Consider the following 20,846-nt stretch of genomic DNA (forward strand, 5'->3'; position numbering starts at 1 on the left):
GTATATCATTACATGTATTACTTGTCACAGTTATAAAATTTGCACAAGATACAAAATTGCCTTTAGTACTCTCTATTATCTCAAATAGCCAAGAATTTTCATCCAAATCACACTGTATACTATTGAAGTACTTATCCTTCAGCTTTTCAAAAATAAAATATCTCAATTTTTTCCACCACTCAGGACATACAGTTTCACATACATTAATATGCATCTTTCTAAAGTTCTTGTCAAAAGAAATAGTTTCACTGTTCAGCCATAGATTCATAAGAAATGTGTGTGTGTCATTAGTATCTGTAAAAGTTTCACTTAGGCTAGAAGTTGTACATGTGTCATGATTATTTGTGTAGTCAGATTCTTTACCAACAACATCAAAATTCACACTTTTACATACACCCAGCTTGTGAGCCTTATTCATCCTGATAACATCCCTGGGAATTTCTATAAAATATTCTCACTATTTAATCCATTTTCAACCATGTGTATACCCAACTCCCTATTTAAACTAATGAAACACCTTTCCTCAACATCATCATCAATACCATTACTATCATAATCAACTTTATCATCAACATCATTATCATTACACATATTCAGGTCATACACATTCAAATTATTCCCCAAAATATAATTTCCCCTTTCTAAAGTTACCAGATCCCTTTCACCAATATTTTCATTCTCACAGCATGCATTCTCTCTTTCATTCACACACGTCTCTGAACTACTACAAATTACATCATCTGACAAACTGTTGTTCTTTTCTGCCCAAGTGTAAAACGCTGTTAAATTAAATGAATCACAATTACTTTTATCTACTGTATGTTCTTGTGTACTGAAAATTTTATCTTTATCATCATTATTTTCCTCTTGAAATTTCTTCAATATGTAACAACTAATGACCTCATGTGATAGCTTAGGTTTGGAACTGGCATATTTGGGTTTATGATAGTCACATCCATTGGTCCTTTCATCATGCTCACCTTCCGCCTCAACCTTGCGCACCTTCAAGGTTTTTTATTTCCTGAATTACAACTTGTTCCTGCTTGAACTGCTGATTGTGGTTCTGCCAATGTCTCTGATCAACATTTCTGTTCCCATTTCTATGCCAAACATTACCTGATTGTTGGTAGTTTCTATTGTACTGATCTCTAGCAAAATTTCTGTGATTTTGATCCCTAAAGTGTTCTCTATTTTGTTGATTATTTCCGCGGAAATGATTATCTTGTTTTGGATAAAAATTATGGTCCTTCTTTTGAAAATTGTTATATCCCCCTGAATATTGACTGACACCATGATAATTGTTTTGTTCCCTTTTTTTGAAAGTTATCATTTCCCCAATTTTGATCATTACCTTTCTGAGTAAACCCACTGTGTGTTCTTGTTGTTACCCTATCCAACTTTTCAATATAATTGAGAAACTGCTCTACATTACTATCAGGACAATGAACTAAACTCAACTGCATTGCTGATGGCAATCTTCTCTTTAAGGTATCAATTTTGATCAAGTCATCCAAAGGTTTTGTTAAATGAATAAGTTTTTGAAGTTCACTTTTGCAAAATTGTTTCATGCTCCCATCTGATTCTCTATAGTTTCTCCCATTCAAAAATTTACTTTTAATTCTAGTTTGTTTAAGATCATCCCAAAAATTTTCCAGAAATTTTGACTCAAATTCTGAAAAGGTCATCCCCAAAGTTACAATCTGGTTTGCCCAAGTCAAAGCTTCCCCTTCCAAGAATTTTTTCACAAATTTAATTTTCATATCATCTGGTGAGTGAGGTAAAAAACAATCCTTACAATACTGTATAAAATCACCGGAATGTAAGGGTCCATCTACCAAAAAGTGCTTCACTGGAATATTAGATACAAGATTGCATGTGTTGACATTGTGATTTTTGCTTTGAAATTCAATGTCAAAACTTTCAATTTTTTCGCTAAGTTCTTTGACAGGTGTTTTGTTTTCTAAATCATTGCACTCTATTTTTTTTTTCTAGAGTAACCAAACGATTGTCAGTTTCTTGTTGTACATTTTTTACTAAAACTTTTATGTTCACATCCAAATATTTAATTTCCCCCTTTATCTCATTAAAATCAATTAAATTTCTTTCCCTATCTGCCAGTAACTCATTTTTTACAGTATTAATTTCATCGCTCAATTTAGCATCAATTTCATTTACTTTTGCTTCCACAGATTCAATTTTTTCCTCAACACCGCCAACTCTGTTCGAAAGATCACCCACTTGGGTATTGATTGCTTGGACTTGCAACAAAATGTTATTAATTTTTTCATCCCAGTAAGTCTTATTGTCGTCAACTGATTGTTTAATTTCTTTCATGAAATTTACAAGAAAACTTTTTAAATCAAATTGATCGGTTCTTTCTGTTTCATTTGACCTGTCCTGATTTTCAAAGTCAATTAAATTACTACTTTCTACTTAAGGCACAATACTCTCGAAAATCTCATAAGTCATTGTGAAGAAAAATAAATTTATACACAACAATACAAAACAAGATAAAAATATTGTTTTAACAAAATACGAGGGTTTCGTGACTTATCTGGAACACTCTTCTACTGTTGCAAATCCACGTTTTCCATCCATGTGATTGTTGACCAAAATTCTTGAAATTACTTCTTCTGCCGTGAAGTACATTTTTTGCCGAAACATTTCTTCTCCAAAACTTTTACTTCCCGATGAACACAAAAACTGTAACACACATTCTGAAAAAACTGATATTAACACACACAAATTTTCTTCCTCGTAGCACTGTTGAAGATCACGTGAACACAATATCCCGACTACAGTCCCCAGTTGAAATATGATATCCCGGCTGAGACACAAGTTGAAATATGGTCACTACTTTTTTTATTTACTTAGATTTGGCATATTTCGTGACGGTACCTTTTTCGTTAAATGTTTACAAGGCGGTATTGGTCTTGGCTTCAGTTGTCTAGTGGAAGTACGATTCCACAATGCATCTTTGTTGGCTGCAGAAATGACCTGGTTCAATGTGTTTGCCTCATTTTTGGTGCTTCAAATACCATTCCATCGAATGTAGTTTCTTCTTATAGCTTATATAAAAAAAAATAGTAACATAATTCAAAATTATTTATGACGGCGACCTGCACACTCTTCTTCCGTCAACACACACCAAGAGTTAACTGCTGACTGAGTACAGTCAAAGATGACTCCAGTGTCAAAGACATTTTTCACAACACACAAGCTTCCACTGGTAATCAGTCTCTCTGCTATTCTTCGAGACATTTACAATAGTAATCAATATGCTTTCACTCTCAAAAATATAAGTAAATTAACATATAATAAGGCAAATTATAATAAAAATTCTGACAAAAAATATAAGAAAACATTTACAATCTGGTATCGACAAATCCGGTAGAAAATACCACATCTCCCAGATCCATTACAATGGCCACTCATCCTATGCCTCCTTCTTCGATGATTCCTTTGGTCGCCAGTATGGGGCGCAGCCCTCTTCTCTGTTACCTCGTGGAGTCCGCTTTCGGCTCTTGCTCCAGCAGCTTAATGTCTCACTACCTGCAACTTTCCCAGTGGATGTGAACCCTTCACCACTTCGGCTCTGTGTGTAGTGGCCTGTGTTCACCTTGGCTTTCATTTGCTTCCTAAGGACACTACTCCAGCCTCTTTCTACCACCTTCAATTTCAGAACATTCACATAGAACTCCGCTATAGTACCTTTATGTACACTGCTGGCGCTCTGACTGACCCTGGTGTCAGGTGTACCTTCATCATTGGCACTGACGTTTTCCGGTATTGGCACACTGCTCAATATTTACAGCAGAGCTCTTCACCCTGTATCAGGCCACGGAGTACATGTGGCAACACAGGCTTTTCAATTGTGTCCTCTGCTCATACGATTTCAGCGCCCTTCAAAGTCTCTGTGCACTCTATACTGACTATCTCTTAGTGCAAAGGGTCCAGAAAAACTGTCACTTGCTACCTCTTGATGGAGCCACTATGATGTTTGTGGGTTCATGGTCATGTCGTCCTGCCTGGAAATCAGGCTGCTGATACTGCTGCCAAGGCTGCAGTTCTCGCACCTCAGCCCACTAGTAATAGAGGGAAACATTCCACGTGGGATCTCTGCCCATACTCTTTGTCTTTAAATATGTCTGCTTGTGTCTGTATATGTGTGGATGGATGTGTGCGTGCGCGCGTACGTGTGCGCGAGAGTGTATACCCGTCCTTTTTTCCCCCTGAGGTAAGTCTTTCCGCTCCCGGGATTGGAATGACTCCTTACCCTCTCCCTTAAAACCCACTTCCTTTCGTCTTTCCCTCTCCTTCCCTCTTTCCTGACGAAGCAACCGTTTGTTGCGAAAGCTAGAATTTTGTGTGTATGTTTGTGTTTGTTTGTGTGTCTATCGACCTGCCAGCGCTTTCGTTCGGTAAGTCACATCATATATATATATATATATATATATATATATATATATATATATATATATATAGAGGGAAACATTCCACGTGGGAAAAATATATCTAAAAACAAAGATGATGTGACTTACCGAACGAAAGCACTGGCAGGTCGATAGACACACACACAAAATTCAAGCTTTCGCAACAAACTGTTGCCTCTTCAGGAAAGAGGGAAAGAGAGGGAAAGACGAAAGGATGTGGGTTTTAAGGGAGAGGGTAAGGAGTCATTCCAATCCCGGGAGCGGAAAGACTTACCTTAGAGGGAAAAAGGACAGGTATACACTCGCACGCTCACACATATCCATCCACACATATACAGACACAAGCAAACATATTTAACGTTTGGGCAGTTTTTAGGACACCCATAACGTGATCGAATCATCTTAAGCCTACTGTGCAGCTTGTGTTCTGGAGCCCTATGCTTTGTATCTGCCCAAACTTTAAATATGTCTGCTTGTGTCTGTATATGTGTGGATGGATATGTGTGTGTGTGTGTGTGTGTGTGTGTGTGTGTGTGTGTGTGTGTGTGTGTGTGTGCGCGCGAGAGTGTATACCTGTCCTTTTTCCCCCTAAGGTAAGTCTTTCCGCTCCCGGGATTGGAATGACTCCTTACCCTCTCCCTTAAAACCCACATCCTTTCGTCTTCCCCTCTCCTTCCCTCTTTCCTGATGAGGCAACAGTTTGTTGCGAAAGCTTGAATTTTGTGTGTGTGTTTGTGTTTGTTTGTGTGTCTATCGACCTGTCAGTGATATATATATATATATATATATATATATATATATATATATATATATATATATATATATATATATATATACTAACTAACTCCGTCTACAGGCCGCAAGCGACCCATCGGGACCATCCGACCGCCGTATCATCCTCAGGTGAGGATGCGGATAGGAGGGGCATGGGGTCAGCACACCGCTCTCCCGGTCGTTATGACGGTTTTCTTTGACCGGAGCCGCTACTATTCGGTCGAGTAGCTCCTCAATTGGCATCACGAGGCTGAGTGCACCCCGAAAAATGGCAACAGCACGTGGCGGCGGGATGGTGACCCATCCAAGCGCCGGCCACGCCCGACAGCGCTTAACTTCGGTGATCTCACGGGAACCGGTGTATCCACTGTGGCAAGGCCGTTGCCTATATATATATATATATATATATATATATATAGATATAGAGGAAAACATTCCACGTAGGAAAAATATATCTAAAAACAAAGATGATGTGACTTACCAAATGAAAGTGCTGGCAGGTCGACAGACACACAAACATACACACAAAATTCAAGCTTTCGCAACAAACTGTTGCCTCATCAGGAAAGAGGGAAGGAGAGGGAAAGACGAAAAGAAGTGGGTTTTAGGGGAGAGGGTAAGGAGTCATTCCAATCCCGAGAGCGGAAAGACTTACCTTAGGAGGAAAAAAGGACGGGTATATACTCGCGCGCGCGCACACACACACACACATATCCATCCACACATATACAGACACAAGCAGACATATTTAAAGACAAAGAGTTTGGGCAGAGATGTCAGTCGAGGCAGAAGTGAAGATGCAAAGATGATGTTGAATGACAGGTGAGGTATGAGTGGCGGCAACTTGAAATAAGCGGAGATTGAGGCCTGGTGGGTAACGGGAAGAGAGGATATGTTGAAGATCAAGTTCCCATCTCCGGAGTTCGGATAGGTTGGTGTTGGTGGGAAGTATCCAGATAACCCGGACGGTGTAACACTGTGCCAAGACGTGCTGGCCGTGCACCAAGGCATGTTTAGCCACAGGGTGATCCTCATTACCAACAAACACTGTCTGCCTTTGTCCATTCATGCGAATGGACAGTTTGTTGCTGGTCATTCCCACATAGAATGCGTCACAGTGTAGGCAGGTCAGTTGGTAGATCACGTGGGTGCTTTCACACGTGGCTCTGCCTTTGATCGTGTACACCCTCCGGGTTACAGGACTGGTGTAGGTGGTGGTGGGAGGGTGCATGGGACAGGTTTTACACCGGGGGCGGTTACAAGGGTAGGAGCCAGAGGGTAGGGAAGGTGGTTTGGGGATTTCATAGGGATGAACTAAGAGGTTACGAAGGTTAGGTGGACGGCGGAAAGACACTCTTGGTGGAGTGGGGAGGATTTCATGAAGGATGGGATGGATCTCATTTCAGGGCAGGATTTGAGGAAGTCGTATCCCTGCTGGAGAGCCACATTCAGAATCTGATCCAGTCCCGGAAAGTATCCTGTCACAAGTGGGGCACTTTTTTGGTTCTTCTGTGGGAGGTTCTGGGTTTGAGAGGATGAGGAAGTGGCTCTGGTTATTTGTTTCTGTACCAGGTCGGGAGGGTAGTTGCGGGATGCGAAAGCTGTTGTCAGGTTGTTGGTGTAATGCTTCAGGGATTCCGGACTGGAGCAGATTCGTTTGCCGCTAAGACCTAGGCTGTAGGGAAGGGCCCGTTTGATGTGGAATGGGTGGCAGCTGTTGTAGTGGAGGTACTGTTGCTTGTTGGTGGGTTTGATGTGGACGGACGTGTGAAGCTGGCCATTGGACAGGTGGAGGTCAACATCAAGGAAAGTGGCATGGGATTTGGAGTAGGACCATGTGAATCTGATGGAACCAAAGGAGTTGAGGTTGGAGAGGAAATTCTGGAGTTATTCTTCACTATGAGTCCAGATCATGAAGATGTCATCAATAAATCTGTACCAAACTTTGGGTTGGCAGGCCTGGGTAACCAAGAAGGCTTCCTCTAAGCGACCCATGAAAAGGTTGGCGTACGAAGGGGCCATCCTGGTACCCATGGCTGTTCCCTTTAATTGTTGGTATGTCTGGCCTTCAAAAGTGAAGAAGTTGTGGGTCAGGATGAAGCTGGCTAAGGTAATGAGGAAAGAGGTTTTAGGTAGGGTGGCAGGTGATCGGCGTGAAAGGAAGTGCTCCATTGCAGCGAGGCCCTGGACATGCGGGATATTTGTGTATAAGGAAGTGGCATTAATGGTTACAAGGATGGTTTCTGGGGGTAACGGATTGGGTAAGGATTCCAGGCGTTCGAGAAAGTGGTTGGTGTCTTTGATGAAGGATGGGAGACTGCACGTAATGGGTTGAAGGTGTTGATCTACGTAGGCAGAGATACGTTCTGTGGGGGCTTGGTAACCAGCTACAATGGGGCGGCCGGGATGATTGGGTTTGTGAATTTTAGGAAGAAGGTAGGGGTGCGGGGTGTCGGTGGGGTCAGGAGGTTGATGGAGTCAGGTGAAAGGTTTTGTAGGGGGCCTGAGGTTTTGAGGATTCCTTGAAGCTCCGCCTGGACATCAGGAATGGGATTACCTTGGCAAACTTTGTAAGTGGTGTTGTCTGAAAGCTGACGCAGTCCCTCAGCCACATACTCCCGACGATCAGGTACCACGGTCGTGGAACCCTTGTCCGCCGGAAGAATGACGATGGACCGGTCAGCCTTCAGATCACGGATAGCCTGGGCTTCAGCAGTGGTGATGTTGGGAGTAGGATTAAGGTTTTTTAAGAAGGATTGAGAGGCAAGGCTGGAAGTCAGAAATTCCTGGAAGGTTTGGAGAGGGTGATTTTGAGGAAGAGGAGGTGGGTCCCGCTGTGACGGAGGACGGAACTGTTCCAGGCAGGGTTCAATTTGGATAGTGTCTTGGGGAGTTGGATCATTAGGGGTAGGATTAGGATCATTATTCTTCGTGGCAAAGTGATACTTCCAGCAGAGAGTACGAGTGTAGGACAGTAAATCTTTGACGAGGGCTGTTTGGTTGAATCTGGGAGTGGGGCTGAAGGTGAGGCCTTTGGATAGGACAAAGGTTTCGGATTGGGAGAGAGGTTTGGAGGAAAGGTTAACTACTGAATTAGGGTGTTGTGGTGCCAGATTGTGTTGATTGGAATTTTGAGGTTTTGGAGGGAGTGGAGCTGGAAGTGGGAGACTGAGTAGATGGGAGAGACTGGGTTTGTGTGCAATGAGAGGTGGTTGAGGTTTGCTGGAAAGGTTGTGAAGGGTGAGTGAGTTGCCTTTCCGGAGGTGGGAAACCAGGAGATTGGATAGTTTTTTGAGGTGAAGGGTGGCATGCTTTTCTAATTGGCGGTTGGTGTGTAGGAGGATGCTCTGAATAGCCGGTGTGGATGTGGGAGAGGAAAGATTGAGGACTTTTATTAAGGATATGAGTTGACGGGTGTGTTCATTGGCTGAGTTGATGTGTAGGTGAAGGATTAGGTGGGTGAGGGCAATGGATTGTTCAGTTTGGAACTGGTATAGGGACTGATGGAAAGAAGGGTTGCAGCCAGAGATGGGATCTTTAAGTGTGAGGCCTTTGGGGGTTATGCCAAATGTCAGACAAGCCTGAGAAAATAAAATATGCGAGCGTAATCTGGCTAGGGTGAAGGCATGTTTGTGGAGGGAATGTAAATAAAACTTAATGGGATCGTTGTGGGGGTGTTGTGAGGGTGACATGGTATTAGAAGGTGGAAAGTATAACATGAGGTTGAAATGAAACGATCCCATTAAGTTTTATTTACATTCCCTACGCAAACATGCCTTCACCCTAGCCAGATTACGCTCGCATATTTTATTTTCTCAGGCTTGTCTGACATTTGGCATAACCCCCAAAGGCCTCACACTTAAAGTTCCCATCTCTGGCTGCAACCCTTCTTTCCATCAGTCCCTATACCAGTTCCAAACTGAACAATCCATTGCCCTCACCCACCTAATCCTTCACCTACACATCAACTCAGCCAATGAACACACCCGTCAACTCATATCCTTAATAAAAGTCCTCAATCTTTCCTCTCCCACATCCACACCGGCTATTCAGAGCATCCTCCTACAGGCCAACCGCAAATTAGAACAGCATGCCACCCTTCACCTCAAAAAACTATCCAATCTCCTGGTTTCCCACCTCCGGAAAGGCAACTCACTCACCCTTCACAACCTTTCCAGCAACCTCAACCACCTCTCATTGCACACAAACCCAGTCTCTCCCATCTACTCAGTCTCCCACTTCCAGCTCCACTCCCTCCAAAACCTCAAAATTCCAATCAACACAATCTGGCACCACAACACCCTAATTCAGTAGTAAACCTTTCCTCCAAACCTCTCTCCCAATCCGAAACCTCTGTCCTATCCAAAGGCCTCACCTTCAGCCCCACTCCCAGATTCAACCAAACAGCCCTCGTCAAAGATTTACTGTCCTACACTCGTACTCTCTGCTGGAAGTATCACTTTGCCACGAAGAATAATGATCCTAATCCTACCCTTAATGATCCAACTCCCCAAGACACTATCCAAATTGAACCCTGCCTGGAGCAGTTCCGTCCTCCGTCACAGCGGGACCCACCTCCTCTTCCTCAAAATCACCCTCTCCAAACCTTCCAGGAATTTCTGACTTCCAGCCTTGCCTCTCAATCCTTCTTAAAAAACCTTAATCCTACTCCCAACATCACCACTGCTGAAGCCCAGGCTATCTGTGATCTGAAGGCTGACCGGTCCATCGTCATTCTTCCGGCGGACAAGGGTTCCACGACCGTGGTACTTGATCGTCGGGAGTATGTGGCTGAGGGACTGCGTCAGATTTCAGACAACACCACTTACAAAGTTTGCCAAGGTAATCCCATTCCTGATGTCCAGGCGGAGCTTCAAGGAATCCTCAGAACCTTAGGCCCCCTACAAAACCTTTCACCTGACTCCATCAACCTCCTGACCCCACCGACACCCTGCACCCCTACCTTCTACCTTCTTCCTAAAATTCACAAACCCAATCATCCCGGCCGCCCCATTGTAGCTGGTTACCAAGCCCCCACAGAACGTATCTCTGCCTATGTAGATCAACACCTTCAACCCATTACGTGCAGTCTCCCATCCTTCATCAAAGACACCAACCACTTTCTCGAACACCTGGAATCCTTACCCAATCCGTTACCCCCAGAAACCATCCTTGTAACCATTGATGCCACTTCCTTATACATAAATATCCCGCACGTCCAGGGCCTCGCTGCAATGGAGCACTTCCTTTCACGCCGATCACCTGCCACCCTACCTAAAACCTCTTTCCTCATTACCTTAGCCAGCTTCATCCTGACCCACTTTTGAAGGCCAGACATACCAACAATTAAAGGGAACAGCCATGGGTACCAGGATGGCCCCTTCGTACGCCAACCTTTTCATGGGTCGCTTAGAGGAAGCCTTCTTGGTTACCCAGGCCTGCCAACCCAAAGTTTGGTACAGATTTATTGATGACATCTTCATGATCTGGACTCACAGTGAAGAATAACTCCAGAATTTCCTCTCCAACCTCAACTCCTTTGGTTCCATCAGATTCACATGGTCCTACTCCAAATCCCATGCCACTTTCCTTGATGTTGACCTCCACCTGTCCAATGGCCAGCTTCACACGTCCGTCCACATCAAACCCACCAACAAGCAACAGTACCTCCACTACGACAGCTGCCACCCATTCCACATCAAACGGGCCCTTCCCTACAGCCTAGGTCTTAGCGGCAAACGAATCTGCTCCAGTCCGGAATCCCTGAAGCATTACACCAACAACCTGACAACAGCTTTCGCATCCCGCAACTACCCTCCCGACCTGGTACAGAAACAAATAACCAGAGCCACTTCCTCATCCTCTCAAACCCAGAACCTCCCACAGAAGAACCAAAAAAGTGCCCCACTTGTGACAGGATACTTTCCGGGACTGGATCAGATTCTGAATGTGGCTCTCCAGCAGGCATACGACTTCCTCAAATCCTGCCCTGAAATGAGATCCATCCCATCCTTCATGAAATCCTCCCCACTCCACCAAGAGTGTCTTTCCGCCGTCCACCTAACCTTCGTAACCTCTTAGTTCATCCCTATGAAATCCCCAAACCACCTTCCCTACCCTCTGGCTCCTACCCTTGTAACCACCCCCGGTGTAAAACCTGTCCCATGCACCCTCCCACCACCACCTACACCAGTCCTGTAACCCGGAGGGTGTACACGATCAAAGGCAGAGCCACGTGTGAAAGCACCCACGTGATCTACCAACTGACCTGCCTACACTTTGACGCATTCTATGTGGGAATGACCAGCAACAAACTGTCCATTCGCAGGAATTGGACACAGGCAGACAGTGTTTGTTGGTAATGAGGATCACCCTGTGGTTAAACATGCCTTGGTGCACGGCCAGCACGTCTTGGCACAGTGTTACACCGTCCGGGTTATCTGGATACTTCCCACCAACACCAACCTATCCGAACTCCGGAGATGGGAACTTGCTCTTCAACATATCCTCTCTTCCCGTTACCCACCAGGCCTCAATCTCCGCTAATTTCAAGTTGCCGCCACTCATACCTCACCTGTCATTCAACATCATCTTTGCATCTTCACTTCTGCCTCGACTGACATCTCTGCCCAAACTCTTTGTCTTTAAATATGTCTGCTTGTGTCTGTATATGTGTGGATGGATATGTGTGTGTGTGTGTGTGCGCGCGCGAGTATATACCCGTCCTTTTTTCCTCCTAAGGTAAGTCTTTCCGCTCTCGGGATTGGAATGACTCCTTACCCTCTCCCCTAAAACCCACTTCTTTTCGTCTTTCCCTCTCCTTCCCTCTTTCCTGATGAGGCAACAGTTTGTTGCGAAAGCTTGAATTTTGTGTGTATGTTTGTGTTTGTTTGTGTGTCTGTCGACCTGCCAGCACTTTCATTTGGTAAGTCATATCATCTTTGTATATATATATATATATATATATATATATATTTTTTTTTTTACCTGGTGCCTACAGTGTCACGTGGTATAAGGACGACATGACCATGTACTCTGAGACATGCCTCTTGTAACACTTAGGAATCCAGAGCTCGTACTGTTACATGGCTAAAGGCTGAAGTTGCAATTGTAAATTTATAAAGCAATAACTTTAAGTCAAAGATGACAGTAATAACTTTTTAAAAGAATGTCACAATAGTGTACAAAGTTTCTTCAAACAGTATGAAAGTCATTGAAAAGGGCATAATCTAAAACAAGGTCATGATATACATACATGCTTGTGCACACAAAATGCAGTTATGGAGTGATTAGAACCAACGTGGAACATTGTCAAGACATAAGTCTTATTCTGTCAGTTTTTTAAAATCTGTTGGTTAACTTGTGTGTACAATGCATCACATCTAACTGGCATAGTGTAGAGCCAACTTCTAACAGTAGTTGGCAGATTTAAAATATCAAGGTAGTGATCTGATGGAGTTGGTGAAGACATGAGCATCACTTGGATCGGTTAGTGCTTTTGCCAGAGAGAAACTGCACATTTGTATTGTGGAGCTCTGGTAAAGTGCAAGACAGGCAGAGAATAGTTATGTATAACACAGATTGTGAATTCGAACAAGCTTTCTACGCTGGTGTGAATTGCTTCAGACACTGATAGTTTTTAGGGCACCCATAACGTGATCGAATCATCTTAAGCCTACTGTGCAGCTTGTGTTCTGGAGCCCTATGCTTTGTATCTGATATGACTACCTGCGTATTGCCATGCCAAAAAGCAGTGGTATATTGAATGGCATAGTAGAGATGAACAGTAGTGAGGCAGAATGTTTTCAGATCAATCACAGTTTTCTGAAATTTGACAATTTCAATCAATAAGTAGTTGTAGTTTCAGTGGGTGTCATGCTAAGCCTAAGTATATATGTTCAGTGCAGTAATGGTACTACATTAACTTAATGGAGGGAGGGGTGGGATTAAGTCACTCTGAGCGATTTTTAAGAATGGATATGCCTGCGTCCACAATGAAAGATCTTTCATAAGAATTGCATACTTATTAAATTATTTTTAGAAAAGTTTGAGAGAATTCCTAGCTTTTGTAAAAAAAAATTAATTAATTAATTAATTAAAATCTTTTAGTACATTGTTCCCAATTGTCTGATTGCATTTCTCCGCCCCCAAAAATAGGCACTACAAGGTAATTATTTACAGAAGTAAGTGTTTTATAAAACTCTCATGATGTGATGTAATTACTGTTATTTATTATTTTACATACTCATACAAATGTTTACTGAATTTTTAGACACACAGGAAGGAACAGTTAGAAATAACCTCAAAGAAGGAAAGCACTGGTGAGAGCCATGTGAAATGCCAGTGTCGAGGAAAATGTGCGAGCAAACATTGTCGCTGCAAAAAGGCAGGTGACAGTTGCTCTGAAGACTGCAAGTGTGATTCCAGTGTCTGTGTTAATCGTGACCAGGTTGGTATTTTTCTCATAAAGAGTGTAAAATTAATTAACATTTATATAATATCTCCCTCACCCTTGATCAAAACAATGGTTGAAATTTCTGCAGTCATTCCAAACTTGCTACAACTATGATTAGCAAGGAACAAAAATAAATAATTTTTAGGAGAAAAATGCTGCTGGGGGTGGGGCTAGATTAGATGGTGAAATACATAAACACAATCAAATGCCTTATATTTGTGTCAAATCCTCATAGTTTTCATAATTGCAAAGCTGATTAGTTATAGATTCATTGACATTTTAGTCAGTATTCAGTTAAATGCAGTGAGTGAAATTCCGCGGAACTTTCAATAGTGGTAGTGGATAGAGTACTATGGTATGAATTTAAGATTACCATTTTGCTCCCTTAGACAACTTTGTTGTGTTGTCAGTGGTTGATCAGCCATGAATTAGTTTCCCTTCCTAGAGCAAGTATTAATAGAAATTGTTATTTAAGATCTTTTTGGTAATACTTAGTGTACTGCCCTTGTACTTAAGTTTTAAATTATAGATTTTATTCCTTTTCCAGTCTAGTAGGTTAGCCCTTTCAGCGGCATTGGGAAGCTAGTTTCCCACTTTTAAAAACTGGCAAGTAGTACACAAGTCTTAATGGATCTAGGTTGTAGTAGTTACGCAGACATACATACTTGCACAGGATAGAGTAGGGTTGCCAGATAAAGAGAAAAAAGGTGTTCCCTCCATATTTTAATGACTGCTCTCTCCAGATGATTTTGGTACATTATAGTTCCACACACCCATGGGCATTGGCAACATTGATACTTGTTCTTTGAGAGTCACATTAACACGAGACATTTTCCAGTAAACAACTAAATGAAAACCTAAAATTACACAAATACTAAATGCATAAGTACTAGGACTTTGCACATTAAAAGAGCAGAACATTACCTTCCGGTATTTAGTTATACTACATAGGAGTAAATCCTGATATATTTTATATTCCACATTTGTTCAGTTGAACTTTGTTGATAATTTGGCATTTTTATTCTATTGCCATTCATTAATTTAGAAAAAGCTTCACAAGACTGACAACCATAATTTAACACTACGTAGAGTTCTACTTTGATTATGTCTGCTGAGCACCTGTTTCTTGTATAATTCCACTTTTTTCTGACAAGTGGCAAAACTCTCTCCACAGAGACATTGGATCCTTTGACTCTGAAAGAAAAAGAAAAAAAATCTAATAACTTTAAATAAGTCTGGAACATTGTGATCAGGTACTGTTGAAAAAAATGATGCCAGTTCAATAAGGCACAACATTCCTTGCTTACACTTTCTGAGAGAGTATCACTATAACTGCTGAACTTTCCATACAGGTCACCAACACACATGATTACTAAGATGAAGTATTTCCACAGCATTCTCAAAATATTGAAAGCAAATTTCCTTTAGTAGATCAAATGCTTCTAAAGATGCATACTTATTATTTTCAGTAAAATCAAACTTCTCCAAAATGCATCACTGTAGAAGTGTAAAAACTGGTGAAATCTGTAGCTATTTAATTTTGCAATGATACACACAGCCTGTTCATGAGTTCCTTTGCCTTGCTGCTATAGAAGTTATGTTTTTATGGATTTTTGTGGTGAGCAGTTTGTTATTTGTATATTTCAAAAATACTTAAATCACATCTTTCCAGAGTTTTAGTACTATTTCCAATTGGCTTCCAACATTCGTAATGAAATGTAAGTAAATTTCAGGCAAAACTACTTGCTCAGAATAGTCATTAATGAAAATTGTTGACAATAACTAGGACAATCATCAGTGTTCTGCAAGTAGCTTTTAACTGCAAACTAGTTGTGCAGCAGTCTAGTTATAGCAGGAGTCGATGAAAGCCATCTGGTGTAAATGCGACATAGAATGTCAGCTCATTCCAAATTCACAAATTTAAAAAATGATTTCAGTTTGTCTCCTCACTGAATGTTAGTAGGTCTCCTCCTCGAAAACTAACATTTGCTATGATGGTACCTGATGTACACCCAGTTATGAAGCTTTGGCATATCAAATCGGGTATTGCTACAGAAATTTCATCAGCATACTCGACAAAATTGTCTTGGGGCAGTCATTTCTGGACAGTTCAAAATTTTTAAAAAGTCTTTAACATTCACGGGAGCTAGCACATTTTTCACAAGCACCTTTGTCTTAGTACATCATTTTTCAGTTTTGAAGCAATTGTTAAGTTGGTGAAAATATGGGGTAATGGTTTATTCCCACAGTCAAGGCTCAGGTAGCTTAAATTATGCTTTACAGTGTGATAAACTAAACCCAGTTCACATGCTACATCATCATCTCATTCAATTTTGTTATTAAAGTTTACAAAATAGGTACAGAATTTAGATTGTCTGTACTTGAATTTTCAGTTTTATGCTATTAATACAGAGATGTTGTTAGAGATCACTGTCCACCAGGAACAAGGCTAAAATCCTTTCTGCACACCATACAGTATGCTGTATCTTTATTCCCCCCTTCCAGTTTTACCCATGAAAATAACTTTCCCCATTTCTCCAAATGCACCTACTGATGATGAGAATTTACTTTCTTCTTTGGAGGAGTCTTTAAAACATTGTTTTCACTATCACTCATTTGTTATTGCCACATGTTAAAGACTATAACTTGGTCCAGCCTTTAGTTAACTACAGGTTATCTCCATCTGCTAAAAAGATAAAACGTAGTAGTCAGTAGTAATCGACTGAAAAATCTAAGTCAATACAAAGAATACTAATAATAATCAAAAAGTAAAGCAGGTTGTCCGTGCACTCATTGCCACAGAATAATGCTGCGTTTCGTTGTACATTCACAGATGTTCTTCTGGTGACTTCCACACAGCCCCCCTCCCCCAGTGGTAGAGCAGAGCTCTGGGAATGTAGGGGTGTTTATATGTCACCAGACATCCAGCACTTGGGTGTACTGAAAGCATTGCTTGAACTTCTTCAGCCTCTGATGCTGGCAGTGACGGTACTGCTTCCTCTTGTGGTGCTGAGACAGTGTCATCCATGTCCAGTAGTGTGGAAGGTGATACGTTTTGTTCAGCGTGTACATCCGCTTCGGTCAGTAACATATGTGCAGGTTTGACGTGTTCCAATGATACCGCTTGGGTCTTCCCATTTTGATCTATATGCATGGTATGTTCATCCCGGGAGGGAACTGTAGGGCCCAGAGTATGGGGGTTGAAGTGTTGATTTGACAGCGTCTGTCCATAGCATCACATGTATACGTGACTGTAGACCTTTGTGCACGAACATAGTTACCGCCCCATGTCTCGAGACAGCAGCTAGGCGAAGTCTGGCAATATGCTCATTCGCAGTGCATTAGGCAATTCGGTCTGTTGTGGCCCAGTTTGATCAGTGGAAGAATTCTGTCAGCAGTCTTAAGGGTTCACCATAAACCAGTTCTGCAGTGGATGCTCCTAAATCTGCTTTTAATGTTGTACGAAGACCCAACAAAACCAGTGACAAAGCCAATGACCAAGTCTGCACGTGGCACATTTAAGTGGGTTTTAACATTCTATGCCAGCATTCCACCATTCCATTGCTTGTTGGGTGGTAAGCCGTGGCATGATGATGGTGAAAACCACAGTGGGTAACCAATTCTGATAACAGCATCGATTCGAATTGACACCACTGGTTTGTGGTGACATGTAAAGTGCAGCCGACATGTGTGATCCACGATGAAAGAAATACCCCTGCCACCATTTCCACAGAAATGTCCGATAATGGAACTGCAGTAACGAGGTAACGGTACCCTTCCGACAGCAACAGAGGTCCCATGATGTCAAGGTGCACATGTGTGAAACATAGCATTGTAAGTGGGATGTCTCCTACAGCTTTGTGCATGTGTCTTCCAACCTTGGCCCCCTGACAGTCTAAGCACATTTTTGCGCAGCTACGGCAGGCCTTCCTGATATAGGGCCACATGAATCTGTCCGTCATCAGTTGGACACTAGCATTTATTTCCGGATGAGCCAGCCCATGGATGCTGTCAAATAATTGCCATCGCAATTTCTTAGGTACAAAAGGTCTCGGTTTTCCTTGTGATAAATCACAGCAACCTCGCAAACTCGGCCACAGGCGTAGCCCGGATGTACTGTCGTAACGGAATTTGGCAACTCGTTGGTCTGTCTCTTGTGCAGCAGCTAACTCCTTGTAGTCAATAGCCTGAGAAATTGATTCCAACAGAGACAGGAAATCTGCCACGACGTTCGCAGCTCCTTTTATATGCTGCAGGTCTGTTGTGATTTGTGTGATGAATTAAAGTTGTCTAAATTGTCATGGTGAACAGCCATCCTTGTTCCTACTGAAGGGAAAGTAATCGGCTTGTAGTCTGTGAAAACCTTGAATGGCTTGGCTTGCACTTGTGGCCGCAAATGTCTGACAGCTTCATAAATTTCCAGCAATTCCCTATAATAAACGCTACATTTAACTTATGGCGATGTAAACTTACAGGAGAAATGGCCCAGAGGCTGCTAGTGGCCTTAGACATGCTGGTGTGGAGCTGTGCCAGTGGTTTGCTGGCTGGCATCTGCAATTATTGCCAATTGTGCCTGAGGAACCAGGTGTGCCAACATGATTGCCTGACATAGACGCACCTTGGTCTTATTGAATGCCGTCAGCGTCTCTGGTGTCCATTACGAGGGTCGTTTGCCCACAGCTTCCTTGCCGGCTAGTGCTGATGTCAAAGGTGCCTGGATGGTTGCCCCATTCGGCAGATGATGTCTGTAGAAATTAACTCCTCCAAGGAACCAGTGTAGTTTGTGATAGTTGAAGGGGCGAGCCATCACTTCGATAATGCAAGTTCATCTTGCAGTGGGCACAGATGCTGGCTGCTGTCACAGTATCCCAAGAATGGCACCTGATGTCATCGAAGTAAACACTTTGATTCATTGACCGAAATGCCATCTGCATCAGTGTGTTGGTAAACGGTCTCTGGATGCAGTTCGTGCAATTTCTCAGATGCCGAAAAGACAAGGATATCATAGAATATGCAAAGCAGTACAGTAAACTTCTTACTACTTCACCAAGAAACTGTTGCCAAGTTTGTGTCACATTTTTCAAACCAAAGTGCATACGGAGGTATTCAAATAAACCGAATGGCGTCATGACTGCCGTCTTTGGTATATCAACAGGTGCTACCAGTATCTGGTGATATGCTTTCTGGCAGTCAGTGACACTAAAAGTGGTAATGCCTGCCAGCACATGCATAAAATCCCTAATATGTGGTATCGGATAGCGATCAGGAATAGTACAGATATTGTCTCCAGGTCCTGTCTTTCTTCTCCACTAGATGACATGGTGATGACCACGGGATGTCAGGTCTACGAACAACTCCCGAGTGCAAGAGTTCTTCGAATTCAGCCTTTCACTGCTGTGAAACGATAAGGAACTATGCGCCGTAGGTGCTGAGATACTGGTTGACTAGGTGTAGTCCTGATGTGATGGACCGTTTTGTGCTTAACTGTCTGCACACATGGCACAGATTCGCAGTTTGTTGCATGTGGCGTTGCCTGTCATCGAACGTAGGCAGAGAACCTCATCCTAGGGTGCCTTTAATGCTCTGCTTACCCCGGCAGATGCTCGATGAGCCGATATTTCCTCCAACCGATAATGAAACAAGAATTCTGAGAGATGTACGTCTATCTGGCATTTTCCATAAGTCATATTGAAGTCTGGTTTGCTGCTGTGAGCCTTGATTGAGATGGAGGAAGCTTCACATCCCAACTTCCTAACAGGCAATGCACTGATGTCTGGCCTGAGTCGATTAGATAGGATGGCCAGATTTAGCATCTGTCACAAAAAGTCGGTGGGACAGTGAAGGTAAAGAAAAAGGGTTACTCGCCAGTAGTTTCCTGTCAACGCTCTCACCTCGCAGTGGTAGGCGCTGATGTTCGGACTCACAATCGGTGGCAGCTATCGCCAGCTGCTGTTGCCATTTGGGTGAGTGCAGGGTGATGTGCATCGCATTGCCTTGTTTCCGAGGTGACAGTGGGACCAGCAGATACGTTCCTTAGACACGTTGCTATCTTCCTTGCTCTTCTTTTACGGGGTTGCTTTACCTCCGAGCAAAGTCGATACCTGTCACTGCACGTTGTCAGTGTGTTTTCGTAGCTCGTTCAATTGTTGAGTTACATATGTTTGTTGGCATTGGCTCTATATTGCTGCAGCTTCCTGAACATCTGTACTGCTGCGTTCGAATGTCACAGACGACGTACACCCTGCATCTAATGAGGCATAGACTTTGTCAACACGTGAGAGCAACAGTGAAAATCGCGCACGTTGGAAAGCACCACAGCTGTTCTAATGCCTCTGGCAACTGTACGCGCCATACATGTCGCAGCGTCGTATCTGGCAACTTGATGTCGTCGCCTAAGCTTCAGAGGTGCCACCAAAATTCCGAAGGTGACTTATCTCCTCTCTTTTTCACCACGTAGTGCTTGTTGGATATGTTGTTGCACTCGCCGATGTAGACATCCAAAGAGAACTGTTTAAAACGCGTACACTTCTGCATGGTGGGCGGGCGAAGTATTATATCTGCGCTGTTTGTTGCTGTTTTATTGCCAAATGCACTAACAGCGATCATAAATTTGTTGTCTTCGTGTAGAATGCTGTGGTACTGGAAAGTCAGATCGATCATTGCAAGACGTAATTCCGGTTTCTCAGGAATGAACTGTGGTCGACGTATCGTCATCTTGCTAGTGTTATCCGCCAAACGGCTGTTTCTTGATGCAATAGAAAAGTTTCCTGGTTTTCAGTGTCACATCATAAATCTTCAATGTGTTTCATCAAAGCGTCTCACCAATCTGTAGGACTCTGTGCATCACCCAGACACACAGACTCTGCGGTAGACGATACTGAACAGTGCTGCATTTTCTCGTCTAAAACGGAATTCAGTATACGGGGTTACCACTTTAGCCAACTAGAGCTTATCTCCATCTGCTAGAGATACAGCATAGTAGTCAGGCAAAACCTTTTTATTTCCTGAAGCTCGAACACCAGTCAACTGAAAAATCTAAGTCAGTAGAAAAATTACTAATAATAATCAAAAAGTTAACCAGATTGTCCGTGCAGTTTTGGTGCCACAGAATAATGCTGAATTTCATTCTGCATTCACAGATGTTCTTCTGGCGACTCCCACAAGCAGTTTGCATGAACACAATG

The 20,846-nt window shown here is 42.7% G+C and overlaps 1 protein-coding gene across 1 annotated transcript in view; it reads left to right on the forward strand.

Moving 5' to 3' along the window:
• Window positions 1–20,846, forward strand: part of LOC126260037 (chromosome-associated kinesin KIF4A) — a 301,102-nt gene that overhangs the window by 272,692 nt on the left and 7,564 nt on the right. The window contains exon 17 of the mRNA XM_049957211.1: window positions 13,480–13,656. Coding sequence (XP_049813168.1) covers window positions 13,480–13,656 — 177 coding nt within the window. The remainder of the gene's footprint in view (window positions 1–13,479; window positions 13,657–20,846) is intronic.

Source organism: Schistocerca nitens, chromosome 5 (assembly GCF_023898315.1).
Source record: "Schistocerca nitens isolate TAMUIC-IGC-003100 chromosome 5, iqSchNite1.1, whole genome shotgun sequence".
Taxonomy (NCBI): Eukaryota; Metazoa; Arthropoda; class Insecta; order Orthoptera; family Acrididae; genus Schistocerca; species Schistocerca nitens.